Source organism: Heptranchias perlo, chromosome 7 (genome assembly GCF_035084215.1).
Source record: "Heptranchias perlo isolate sHepPer1 chromosome 7, sHepPer1.hap1, whole genome shotgun sequence".
Taxonomy (NCBI): domain Eukaryota; kingdom Metazoa; phylum Chordata; class Chondrichthyes; order Hexanchiformes; family Hexanchidae; genus Heptranchias; species Heptranchias perlo.
The window spans coordinates 36,366,421-36,379,417 of NC_090331.1; the positions used below are offsets into that span (position 1 = coordinate 36,366,421).

Sequence of the window (12,997 nt, forward strand, 5' to 3'; positions counted from 1 at the left end):
GAGGAGCGCAGAGATCTCTGAGGGTTGTAGAGCTGGAGGAGGTTACAGAGATAGCGAGGGGCGAGGCCACGGAGAGATCTGAAAACAAGGATGAGAATTTTAAAATCGAGGCGTTCCAGGACCGGGAGCTAATATAGGTCAGCGAGCACAGGGGTGATGGGAGAACGGGAGGGACTTGGTGCGAGTTAGGATAGGGACAGCAGAGTTTTGGATGAGTTCAAGTTTATGGAGGGTGGAAGATGGGAGGCCAGCCAGGAGACCATTGGAATAATCCGATAGACTAATAGAAGTAAATCCCTCGCGAATTATTTCAGAGACAGCTGAACGCTGCAATGTGGGATCGGTCGGTGTTTCGGGATCATACAGCTAAAACGGTTTTACCACTCTGGATTTATATTGCGAGTTTTGAAGCCTGACACCACTATGACGCATTCAGCAACTCATTACCGGGTGGATCCCTTCATTGCTCATTCTTTTCCAAATACAATATTGGTGAATTCCAAAGGGTTCTTTCGCGCACTTCCCATTTCTCGCTCCCCTCCGCAGCTCTGATTACACTCGCTCAGGATGCGGGGGCTTGACTGCGCCTGCGTCGTGGCGACGGAGTGACGTCATTGCAGTAGTGAGTGACAAGTGAGCATGTAATGATGGCGACGGAGCTTAACGTATGTCGTCGAATAAGGACCTGGGCATTTTATATTGTAACGGGGATTCTTTGCAGCGTGATTGAAACCAGTACCTGTTACATATGTAAACACCGCATCCCGGACTTGAGAGAGGTGAGTAGTAATTGCTGGAGAATAAACCGGTTTCTGAACGGCTGTTCGTGCGGAGCTGGTACTGTGGAGCCAACGCTCACCGAACGTATGTCAGTTAAAGGTTCGCGAGATGCCGCGAGTGGACGGAAGGGATTCCGGGCACGAGATTGTCTGACACAGGCAGCGAGCAGAGAGACAGCCTGACACAGGCAGCGAGCAGAGAGACAGCCTGACACAGGCAGCGAGCAGAGAGACAGCCTGACACAGGCAGCGAGCAGAGAGACAGCCTGACACAGGCAGCGAGCAGAGAGACAGCCTGACACAGGCAGCGAGCAGAGAGACAGCCTGACACAGGCAGCGAGCAGAGAGACAGCCTGACACAGGCAGCGAGCAGAGAGACAGCCTGACACAGGCAGCGCAATAGTGATAGGGGACTCTATAGTTAGGGGAGCAGACAGGCGTTTCTGTGGCTGTAGACGTGAGTCCAGGTTGGTATGTTGCCTCCCTGAGAAAGGGATAAAAAAGGAGGGGGGGTGGAAATTTTGGTTAAAGAATCAATTACAGCAGTGAGGAGGGATGATATGTTAGAAGGATCATCAAATGAGGCCATATGGGTTGAGCTAAGGAACAAAAAAGGGGCCGTCACACTACTGAGAGTGTAGTGTAGACCCCCAAACAGTCAAAGGGAGATGGAAGAGCAAATATGTAGGCAAATTTCTGAGAAGTGCAAAAACAGTAGGACAGTAACAGGGTAATTCAACTACCCTAATATTAACTGGGACACAAAACAGTGTGAAGGGGCAACATTCTTAAATTGCATTCAGGAGAACTTTTTTTTAGGCAGTACGTGGCAAGCCCAACAAGAGAGGGGGCAGTTCTGGATTTAGTTTTAGGAAATGAGGCTGGGCAGGTGGAAGGAGTATCAGTGAGAGAGCATTTTGCTGGTAGTGATCATAATTCAGTTAGTTTTAGCATAGTTATGGAAAAGGACAAAGATAGAACAGGAGTTAAAGTTCTCAATTGGGGAAAGGCCAATTTTACTAAACTAAGAAGTAATTTAGCAAAAGTGGACTGGAAACAGCTACTTGAAGGTAAATCAATGTCAGAGCAGTGGAAGGCATTCAAGGGGTGCAGAGTAAACATGTTCCCACAAAGAAAAAGGGTGGGACTACCAAATCTAGAGCCCCCTGGATGTGAAGGAGCATACAGGGTAAGATGAGGCAGAAAAGGAAAGCTTATGTCAGACACCAAGAACTCAATACTACAAAAAGCCTAGAGGAGTATAAAAAGTGCAGGGGTGAAATTAAAAAGGAAATTAGGAAAGCAAAGAGAGGGCATGAAAAAATATTGGCAAGTAAAATCAGGGAAAACCCAAAGATGATTTATAAATACATAAAGAGCAAGAGGACAACTAAGGAAAGAGTAGGGCCTATTAAGGTAACCTAAGAGTGAAGGCAGGAAATGTTGGTATGGCTCTTAATGAATACTTTGCGTCTGTCTTCACAAAAGAGAGGGACGATACAGAATATCGCAGAATGTAGTTAAGGAGGAGGCGTATGAAATATTGGATGGGATTAACATAGTGAGAGAGGAAGTATGAGGGGGATTAGCATCTTTGAAAGTAGATAAATCACCAGGGTCGGATGAAATGTATCCCAGACTGTTAAGAGAAGCAAGGGAGGAAATAGCAGAGGATCTGACCATTGTTTTCCAATCCTCACGGGATACAGTCGTGGTGCCGAAGGATTGGAGGACTGCTAATGTTGTACCGTTGTTTAAAAAGGGAGTGAGGGCTAGACCGAGTAATTAGAGGCCAGTCAGTCTAAACTCTGTGGTGGGCAAATCATTGGAATCAATTCTGAGGGACAGGATAAACCATCACTTAGAAAGGCACGGAGTAATCAAGGACAGTCAGCATGGATTTGTTAAAGAAAGGTCGTGTCTGACTAACTTGATTACATTTTTTGAGCAGGTAACAAGGAGGGTCAATGAGGGTATGCATTTGATGTATCTTGATTTTTAGCAAGGCTTTTGACAAGGTCCCACATGGCAGACTGGTCAAAAAGTAAAAGCCCACGGGATCCAAGGGAGAGTGGCAAGTTGGATCCAAAATTGGCTCAGTGGCAGGAAGCAAAGGGTAATGGTCGACGGGTGTTTTTGTGACTGGAAGGCTGTTTCCAGTGTGGTTCCGCAGGGCTCAGTACTAGGTCCCTTGCTTATTGTGATATATATTAATGATGTGGAGATGCCGGTGATGGACTGGGGTTGACAATTGTAAACAATTTTACAACACCAAGTTATAGTCCAGCAATTTTATTTTAAATTCACAAGCTTTCGGAGGCTTCCTCCTTCGTCAGGTGACTTATTACTTGCCAATATTTTTTCACATCGTTCACCTGACGAAGGAGGAAGCCTCCGAAAGCTTGTGAATTTAAAATAAAATTGCTGGACTATAACTTGGTGTTGTAAAATTGTTTACAATATATATTAATGATTTGGACTTAAATGTAGGGGGCATGATTAAGAAGTTTGCAGATGCTACAAAAATTGGCTGTGTGGTTGATAATGAGGGGGAAAGTTGTAGACTGCAGGGAGATGTCAATGGACTGATCAGGTGGGCAGAAAATGGAATTCAATCCGGAGAAGTGTGAAGTAATGCATTTGGGGAAGGCAAACAAGGCAAGGGAATACACAATAAATGGGAGGATACTGAAAGGTGTAGAGGAAGAGAGGGACCTTGGAGTGCATGTCCGCAGATCGCTAAAGGTAGCAGGACAGGTAGATAAGGTGGTTAACAAGGCATATGGAATACTTTCCTTTATTAGCCGAGGCATAGACTATAAGAGCAGGGAGGTTATGCTAGAACTGTATAAAACACTGGCTAGGCCACATCTTGAGTACTGTGTACAGTTCTGGTCACCACATTACAAGAAGGATGTAATTGCACTGGGGAGGGTACAGAGAAGATTTACGAGGATGTTGCCAGGACCGGAGAATTTTAGCTATAAGGAAAGATTGGATAGGCTGAGGTTGTTCTCTTTGGAACAGAGGAGGCTGAGGGGTGATTTAATTGAGGAATACAAAATTATGAGGGGCCTAGATAGAGTGGATAGGAAGGACCTATTTCCCTTAGCAGAGGTGTCAATAACCAGAGGGCATAGATTTAAAGTGATTGGTAGAAGGATTAGAGGGGAGCTGAGGAAAAAAAATTTTCACCCAGAGGGTGGTAGGGGTCTGGAACTCGCTGCCTGAAAATGTGGTAGAGGCAGAAACCCTCAACTCATTTAAAAAGTACCTGGATGTGCACCTGAAGTGCTGTGACCTACAAGGCTATGGACGAAGTGTTGGAAAATGGGATTAGGCTGGGTAGCTCTTTTTTGACTGGCATAGACATGATGGGCCGAATAACATCTTCCTTTCTATGCTGGACAGTGGGATTAGGCTGGGTGGCTCATTTTCGGCCAGCGCGGACACAATGGGCTGAACGGCCTCCTTCTGTCCCGTAAATTTTCTGTTGAGACACTGGGCGTGCGCCGAGAGAGAGAATCTGACACGGGCGCTGGGCATGCGCCGAGAGAGAGAGTCTGACACGGGCGCTGGGCGTGCGCCGAGAGAGAGAGTCTGACACGGGCACTGGGCGTGCGCCGAGAGAGAGTGTCTGACACGGGCACTGGGCGTGCGCCAATAAGAAACATAAGAAATGGGAGCAGGAACAGGCCATGCGGCCTCTGGAGCCTGCTGCGCCATTCAGTAAGATCATGGCTGACCTTCGACCTCAACTCCACTTTCCCGCCCGATCCCCATATCTCTCGATTCCTCTAGAGTCCAAAAATCTATCTATCTCAGCCTTGAATATACTCAACGACTCAGCATCTACAGCCCTCTGGGTTAGAGAACTCCAAAATTCACAACCCTCTGAGTGAAGAAATTCCTCCTCATCTCAGTCTTAAATGGCCGACCCCTTATCCTGAGACTGTGCCCCATAGTTCGAGACTCTCCAGCCAGGGGAAACAACTGCTCAGCATCTACCCTGTCAAGCCCCTCAGAATCTTACATGCTTCAATCAGATCACCTCTCATTCTTCTAAACTCCAGAGAATATAGGTCCATTTCACTCAATCTCTCATCATATGACAACCCTCTCTTCCCAGGAATCAACCCAGAAACCTTCGTTGGAACGCCCCGAAGGCAAGTATATCCCTCCTCAGATAAGGAGACCAAAATTGTGCACAGTACTCCAGGTGTGGCCTCACCAAAGCCCTGTACAATTGTTGCAAGACTTCCTTATTCTTGTACTCCAACCCCTTTGCAATAAAGGCCAACATGCCATTTGCCTTCTTAGAGTTATACAGCACGGATAGAGGCCCTTCGGCCCATCGTGATTCTTAATTGCTTGCTGTATCTGCATGCTAACTTTCTGTGTTTCTTGTACAAGTACACCCAGATCTCTCTGAACACCAACGTTTAATAATTTTTTTTTTATTCGTTCACGGGATGTGGGCGTCGCTGGCAAGGCCGGCATTTATTGCCCATCCCTAATTGCCCTCGAGAAGGTGGTGGTGAGCCGCCTTCTTGAACCGCTGCAGTCCGTGTAGTGACGGTTCTCCCACAGTGCTGTTAGGAAGGGAGTTCCAGGATTTTGACCCAGCGACAATGAAGGAACGGCGATATATTTCCAAGTCGGGATGGTGTGTGACTTGGAGGGGAACGTGCAGGTGGTGGTGTTCCCATGCGCCTGCTGCTCTTGTCCTTCTAGGTGGTAGAGGTCGCGGGTTTGGGAGGTGCTGTCGAAGAAGTCTTGGCGAGTTGCTGTAGTGCATCCTGTGGATGGTGCACACTGCAGTCACAGTGCGCCGGTGGTGAAGAGAGTGAATGTTTAGGGTGGTGGATGGGGTGCCAATCAAGCGGGCTGCTTTATCTTGGATGGTGTCGAGCTTCTTGAGTGTTGTTGGAGCTGCACTCATCCAGGCAAGTGGAGAGTATTCCATCACACTCCTGACTTGTGCCTTGTAGATGGTGGAAAGGCTTTGGGGAGTCAGGAGGTGAGTCACTCGCCGCAGAATACCCAGCCTCTGACCTGCTCTCGTAGCCACAGTATTTATATGGCTGGTCCAGTTAAATTTCTGGTCAATGGTGACCCCCAGGATGTTGATGGTGGGGGATTCGGCGATGGTAATGCCGTTGAATGTCAAGGGGAGGTGGTTAGACTCTCTCTTGTTGGAGATGGTCATTGCCTGGCACTTATCTGGCGCGAATGTTACTTGCCACTTATCAGCCCAAGCCTGGATGTTGTCCAGGTCTTGCTGCATGCAGGCTCGGACTGCTTCATTATCTGAGGGGTTGCGAATGGAACTGAACACTGTGCAATCATCAGCGAACATCCCCATTTCTGACCTTATGATGGAGGGAAGGTCATTGATGAAGCAGCTGAAGATGGTTGGGCCGAGGACACTGCCCTGAGGAACTCCTGCAGCAATGCCCTGGGGCTGAGATGATTGGCCTCCAACAACCACTATCATCTTCCTTTGTGCTAGGTATGACTCCAGCCACTGGAGAGTTTTCCCCCTGATTCCCATTGACTTCAATTTTACTAGGGCTCCTTGGTGCCACACTCGGTCAAATACTGCCTTGATGTCAAGGGCAGTCACTCTCACCTCACCTCTGGAATTCAGCTCTTTTGTCCATGTTTGGACCAAGGCTGTAATGAGGTCTGGAGCCGAGTGGTCCTGGCGGAACCTGAACTGAGCATCGGTGAGCAGGTTATTGGTGAGTAAGTGCCGCTTGATAGCACTGTCGACGACACCTTCCATCACTTTGCTGATGATTGAGAGTAGACTGATGGGGCGGTAATTGGCCAGATTGGATTTGTCCTGCTTTTTGTGGACAGGACATACCTGGGCAATTTTCCACATTGTCGGGTAGATGCCAGTGTTGTAGCTGTACTGGAACAGCTTGGCGAGAGGCGCAGCTAGTTCTGGAGCACAAGTCTTCGGCACTACAGCTGGGATGTTGTCGGGGCCCATAGCCTTTGCTGTATCCAGTGCACTCAGCCGTTTCTTGATATCATGTGGAGTGAATCGAATTGGCCGAAGACTGGCTTCCGTGATGGTGGGGATATCGGGACGAGGCTGAGATGGATCATCCACTCGGCACGTCTGGCTGAAGATGGTTGCAAACGCTTCAGCCTTGTCTTTTGCACTCACGTGCTGGACTCCGCCATCATTGAGAATGGGGATGTTTGCAGAGCCTCCTCCTCCCGTTAGTTGTTTAATTGTCCACCACCATTCACGACTGGATGTGGCAGGACTGCAGAGCTTTGATCTGATCCGTTGGTTGTGGAATCGCTTAGCTCTGTCTATAGCGTGTTGCTTCCGCTGTTTAGCATGCGTGTAGTCCTGAGTTGTAGCTTCACCAGGTTGGCACCTCATTTTTAGGTACGCCTGGTGCTGCTCCTGGCATGCTCTTCTACACTCCTCATTGAACCAGGGTTGATCCCCTGGCTTGTTGGTAATGGTAGAGTGAGGAATATGCCGGGCCATGAGGTTACAGATTGTGCTGGAATACAATTCTGCTGCTGCTGATGGCCCACAGCGCCTCATGGATGCCCAGTTTTGAGCTGCTAGATCTGTTCTGAATCTATCCCATTTAGCACGGTGGTAGTGCCACACAACACGTTGGATGGTGTCCTCAGTGCGAAGACGGCACTTCATCTCCACGAGGACTGTGCGGTGGTCACTCCTACCAATGCTGTCATGGACAGATGCATTTGCGACAGGTAGATTGGTGAGGACGAGGTCAAGTAAGTTTTTCCCTCGTGTTGGTTCGCTCACCACCTGCCGCAGGCCCAGTCCAGCAGCTATGTCCTTCAGGACTCGGCCAGCTCAGTCAGTAGTGGTGCTACCGAGCCACTCTTGGTGATGGACATTGAAGTCCCCCACCCAGAGTACATTCTGTGCCCTTGCTACCCTCAGTGCTTCCTCCAAGTGGTGTTCAACATGGAGGAGGACTGATTCATCAGCTGAGGGAGGACGGTAGTTGGTAATCAGCAGGAGGTTTCCTTGCCCATGTTTGACCTGATGCCATGAGATTTCATGGGGTCCAGAGTCAATGTTGAGGACTCCCAGGGCCACTCCCTCCTGACTGTATATCACTGTACCGCCACCTCTGGTTGGTCTGTCCTGCCGGTGGGACAGGACATACCCAGGGATGGTGATGGAAGAGTCTGGGACGTTGGCTGAAAGATATGATTCTGTAAGTATGGCTATGTCAGGCTGTTGCTTGACTAGTCTGTGGGACAGCTCTCCCAATTTTGGCACAAGTCCCCAGATGTTAGTGAGGAGGACCTTGCAGGGTCGACTGGGCTTGGTGTTTTGCCGTTGTCGTGTCCGGTGCCTAGTGGTCCGATGCCGGGTGGTCCATCCGGTTTTATTCTTATTATGACTTTTCGTAGCGAGATTTTACAACTGAGTGGCTTGCTAGGCCATTTCAGAGGGCAATTAAGAATCAACCACATTGCTGTGGGTCCGGAGTCACATTTAGGCCAGACCAGGTAAGGGCGGCAGGTTTCCTTCCCTAAAGGACATTAGTGAACCAGATGGGTTTTTACGACAGTCCAGTAGTTTCATGACCATCATTACTGATACTAGTATTTTAATTCCAGATTTTTATTTAATTAATTGAATTTAATTAATTAATTGAATTTAAATTCGCCAGCTGCGGGATTTGAACTCATGACTCTGGATTTTAGTCCAGGCCTCTGGATTACTAGCCAGTAACATAACCACTATGCTACCGTACCTCACCATTTAAAAAATATTCTGCGTTTCTATTCTTCATACCCAACTGAATAACCTCACGTTTCCCCACATTATACTCCATCAGCCACCTTCTTGCCCACTCGCTTAACCTGTCGATATTTCCCACCTACCTTTGTATCGTCAGCAAACTTGAATACATTACACTCAGTCCTTCCATCTAAGTCATTAATATAGATTGTAAATCGCTGAGGCCCAAGCACTAATCCTTGCGGCACCCCACCAGTCACAGTCTGCCAACCTGAAAATGACCCATTTATCCCTGCTCTCTGTTTTCTGTCTGTTAACCAATCCTCTATGCTAATATATTACCCCCCAGCCCCATGAGCCCTTATCTTGCAAAACAACCTTTTATGTGGCACCTTATCGAATGCCTTTTGGAAATCCTAATATACTACATCCACTGGATCTCCTTATCTACCCTCCTAGTTACATCCTCAAAGAACTCTAATAAATTTGTTAAACACGATTTCCCTTTCATAAAACCATGTTGACTCTGCCTAATCATATTATGATTTTCTAAGTGCCCAGTTACCATTTACTTAATAATGGATTCCAGCATTTTCCCGACGACTGATGTCAGGCTAATTGGCCTGTAGTTCCCTATTTTAAGAACATAAGAACATAAGAAATTGGAGCAGGAGTAGGCCAATCGGCCCCTCGAGCCTGCTCCGCCATTCAATAAGATCATGGCTGATCTGGTCCTAACCTCAAATCTAAAATCATGTCCAATTTCCTGCCCGCTCCCCGTAACCCCTAATTCCCTTTACTTCGAGGAAACTGTCTATTTCTGTTTTAAATTTATTTAATGATGTAGCTTCCACAGCTTCCTGAGGCAGCAAATTCCACAGACCTACCACCCTCTGAGTGAAGAAGTTTCTCCTCATCTCAGTTTTGAAAGAGCAGCCCCTTATTCTAAGATTATGGCCCCTCGTTCTAGTTTCACCCATCCTTGGGAACATTCTTACCGCATCCACCCGATCAAGCCCCTTCACAATCTTATATGTTTCAATAAGATCGCCTCTCATTCTTCTGAACTCCAACGAGTAGAGTCCCAATCTACTCAACCTCTCCTCATATGTCCGCCCCCTCATCCCCGGGATTAACCGAGTGAACCTTCTTTGTACTGCCTCGAGAGCAAGTATGTCTTTTCTTAAGTATGGACACCAAAACTGTATGCAGTATTCCAGGTCCGGTCTCACTAATACCTTATATAACTGCAGCAATACCTCCCTGTTTTTATATTCTATCCCCCGAGCAATAAAAGCCAACATTCCGTTGGCCTTCTTGATCACCTGCTGCACCTGCATACTAACCTTTTGATTTTCTTGCACTAGGACCCCCAGATCCCTTTGTACTGCAGTACTTTCCAGTTTCTCGCCATTGAGATAATAACTTGCTCTCTGATTTTTCCTGCCAAAGTGCATAACCTCACATTTTCCAACATTGTATTGCATCTGCCAAATCTCCACCCACTCACCCAGCCTGTCTATATCCCCTTGTAGGTTTTTTATGTCCTCCTCACTCTCTACTTTCCCTCCCATCTTTGTATCATCTGCAAACTTTGATATATTACACTTGGTCCCCTCCTCCAAATCGTTAATATAGATTGTAAAGAGTTGGGGACCCAGCACCGACCCCTGCGGAACACCACTGGCTACTGGTTGCCAGTCCGAGAATGTACCATTTATCCCAACTCTCTGCTTCCTGTTAGATAACCAATCCTCCAGCCATGCCAGAATATTACCCCCAATCCAGTGATTCTTTATCTTTTGTCTCTCCTTCCTTTCTTGAATATCGGTGTTACATTTGCTACCTTCCAATCCGCTGGAACCGTTATAGAATCTCGGGAATTTTGGAAGATCACAACCAATGCATCCACTATCTCTGCAGACACCTTTTTTACAATCCTAGAATGTAGGCCATCAGGTCCAGGGGAATTGTCGGTTTTTAGTGCCATCAGTTTCTCTAATACTTTTTCTCTACTGATATTAATTGCTTTAAGTTCCTCATTCTCATTATCCCCTTAGTTCACCACTATTTTTGGTATGCTTTTTGTGTCATTTGCTATGAAGACAGATACAAAATATTTGTTTAACGTCTCTGCCATTTCCTTATTCCTCATTATAATTACTCCTGTCTCAGCCTCTAAGGGACCAACGTTTACTTTTGCTACTCTCTTCCTTTTTATATACTTGTAGAAGCTCTTACAATCTGTTTTTATATTTCTTGCTAGTTTACTCTCATTCTATTTTCTCCCTTTTTATCAATGTTTTGGTCATCCTTTAATTTCTATAACTTTGCCAATCCCAGGTTTACTGCTATTTAGTTAGCCACGGATGGATCACTTTTCCCATGGAGTTTTCATTTCCCAATGAAGTGTATATTCATTGACAATTTTGAAATATTTCTTTATATGTCTGCCACTGCTTATCTACTGTCATACCTTTGAATCTAATTTCCCAATCTACTTTAGCCAACTTGCCCCTCAAACGATGTAATTGGCTTTATGTACATTTAAGACTCTAGTTTCACTGAGACAGAGCATGCACTGAGAGAGAGTCTGAAACAGGCGCCGAGCACAGAGTGTTCACAGAGAGAGAGTCTGATACAGAGCATGCACTGAGAAAGAGTCTAACACAGGCATGGAGTGCAGTGCGTTCACTGAGAGACAGTCTGACATAGGCACAGAGCGCAGAACGTGCATTGAGAGAGAGTCTGACATGGCGTTCAGTAAAAGACAGTGGCACAGAGCACTGAGAGAGGATCTGAAACCGAGCACAGAGCCTGCCCTGAGAGAGAGTCTGGCACAGGGCACAGAGCCTGCCCTGAGAGAGAGTCTGGCACAGGGCACAGAGCCTGCCCTGAGAGAGAGTCTGGCACAGGGCACAGAGCCTGCCCTGAGAGAGAGTCTGGCACAGGGCACAGAGCCTGCCCTGAGAGAGAGTCTGGCACAGGGCACAGAGCCTGCCCTGAGAGAGAGTCTGGCACAGGGCACAGAGCCTGCCCTGAGAGAGAGTCTGGCACAGGGCACAGAGCCTGCCCTGAGAGAGAGTCTGGCACAGGGCACAGAGCCTGCCCTGAGAGAGAGTCTGGCACAGGGCACAGAGCCTGCCCTGAGAGAGAGTCTGGCACAGGGCACAGAGCCTGCCCTGAGAGAGAGTCTGGCACAGGGCACAGAGCCTGCCCTGAGAGAGAGTCTGGCACAGGGCACAGAGCCTGCCCTGAGAGAGAGTCTGGCACAGGGCACAGAGCCTGCCCTGAGAGAGAGTCTGGCACAGGGCACAGAGCCTGCCCTGAGAGAGAGTCTGGCACAGGGCACAGAGCCTGCCCTGAGAGAGAGTCTGGCACAGGGCACAGAGCCTGCCCTGAGAGAGAGTCTGGCACAGGGCACAGAGCCTGCCCTGAGAGAGAGTCTGGCACAGGGCACAGAGCCTGCCCTGAGAGAGAGTCTGGCACAGGGCACAGAGCCTGCCCTGAGAGAGAGTCTGGCACAGGGCACAGAGCCTGCCCTGAGAGAGAGTCTGGCACAGGGCACAGAGCCTGCCCTGAGAGAGAGTCTGGCACAGGGCACAGAGCCTGCCCTGAGAGAGAGTCTGGCACAGGGCACAGAGCCTGCCCTGAGAGAGAGTCTGGCACAGGGCACAGAGCCTGCCCTGAGAGAGAGTCTGGCACAGGGCACAGAGCCTGCCCTGAGAGAGAGTCTGGCACAGGGCACAGAGCCTGCCCTGAGAGAGAGTCTGGCACAGGGCACAGAGCCTGCCCTGAGAGAGAGTCTGGCACAGGGCACAGAGCCTGCCCTGAGAGAGAGTCTGGCACAGGGCACAGAGCCTGCCCTGAGAGAGAGTCTGGCACAGGGCACTCACTGGAAGTCTGACAGGCACGGGCCATGCACTGAGAGAGGGGCTGACACAGGCACTGAGCACCGAATGTACTCTGAGAAGGATAGCCTGACAGGCATCGGGCATAGTGTGCACTGAAACAGAAAGTCTGATACACACTTTGGGCACAGTGCATGCACTGAGTCAGTGAGTGACATTAGTGTGCATTGAGAGATACTAATACTGGGGAACAAAGCCAGTGAGATGGAGAATCTGACATATCAGCGCAGGCTGGATGGGAGAGATTGATGCACAGTGTGCATTGAGGGAGAGACCGACTTGAGAAAAAGGGGAGCGAATGTGAGTCCGGCACCAGGACATGGGACCCAGAGTCTGATATGAGGGCAATGCCTATGGCAATAAATCCATATCCTGCTTGGAAAGTAACTGAGTTTTTGAATGTATCTGCATTGATGACAAATTAGTGCTCCAATTGGTGCTTGGTGGGCCTTTACCAATTTTTTCTATGTATTTTAGATTGCAATATTAGCCACAGTAATTTAACATTGAGAAATTGTCAGTAAAAAATTCACCGGTGGATTATG

At 48.2% G+C, this 12,997-nt stretch overlaps 1 protein-coding gene across 1 annotated transcript in view; it reads left to right on the forward strand.

Annotated features, from left to right (window-relative positions):
• Positions 1-644: 644 nt before the first annotated feature.
• Positions 645-12,997, forward strand: part of lmln (leishmanolysin-like (metallopeptidase M8 family)) — a 57,989-nt gene continuing 45,636 nt past the window's right edge. The window contains exon 1 of the mRNA XM_067987309.1: positions 645-779. Coding sequence (XP_067843410.1) covers positions 645-779 — 135 coding nt within the window. The remainder of the gene's footprint in view (positions 780-12,997) is intronic.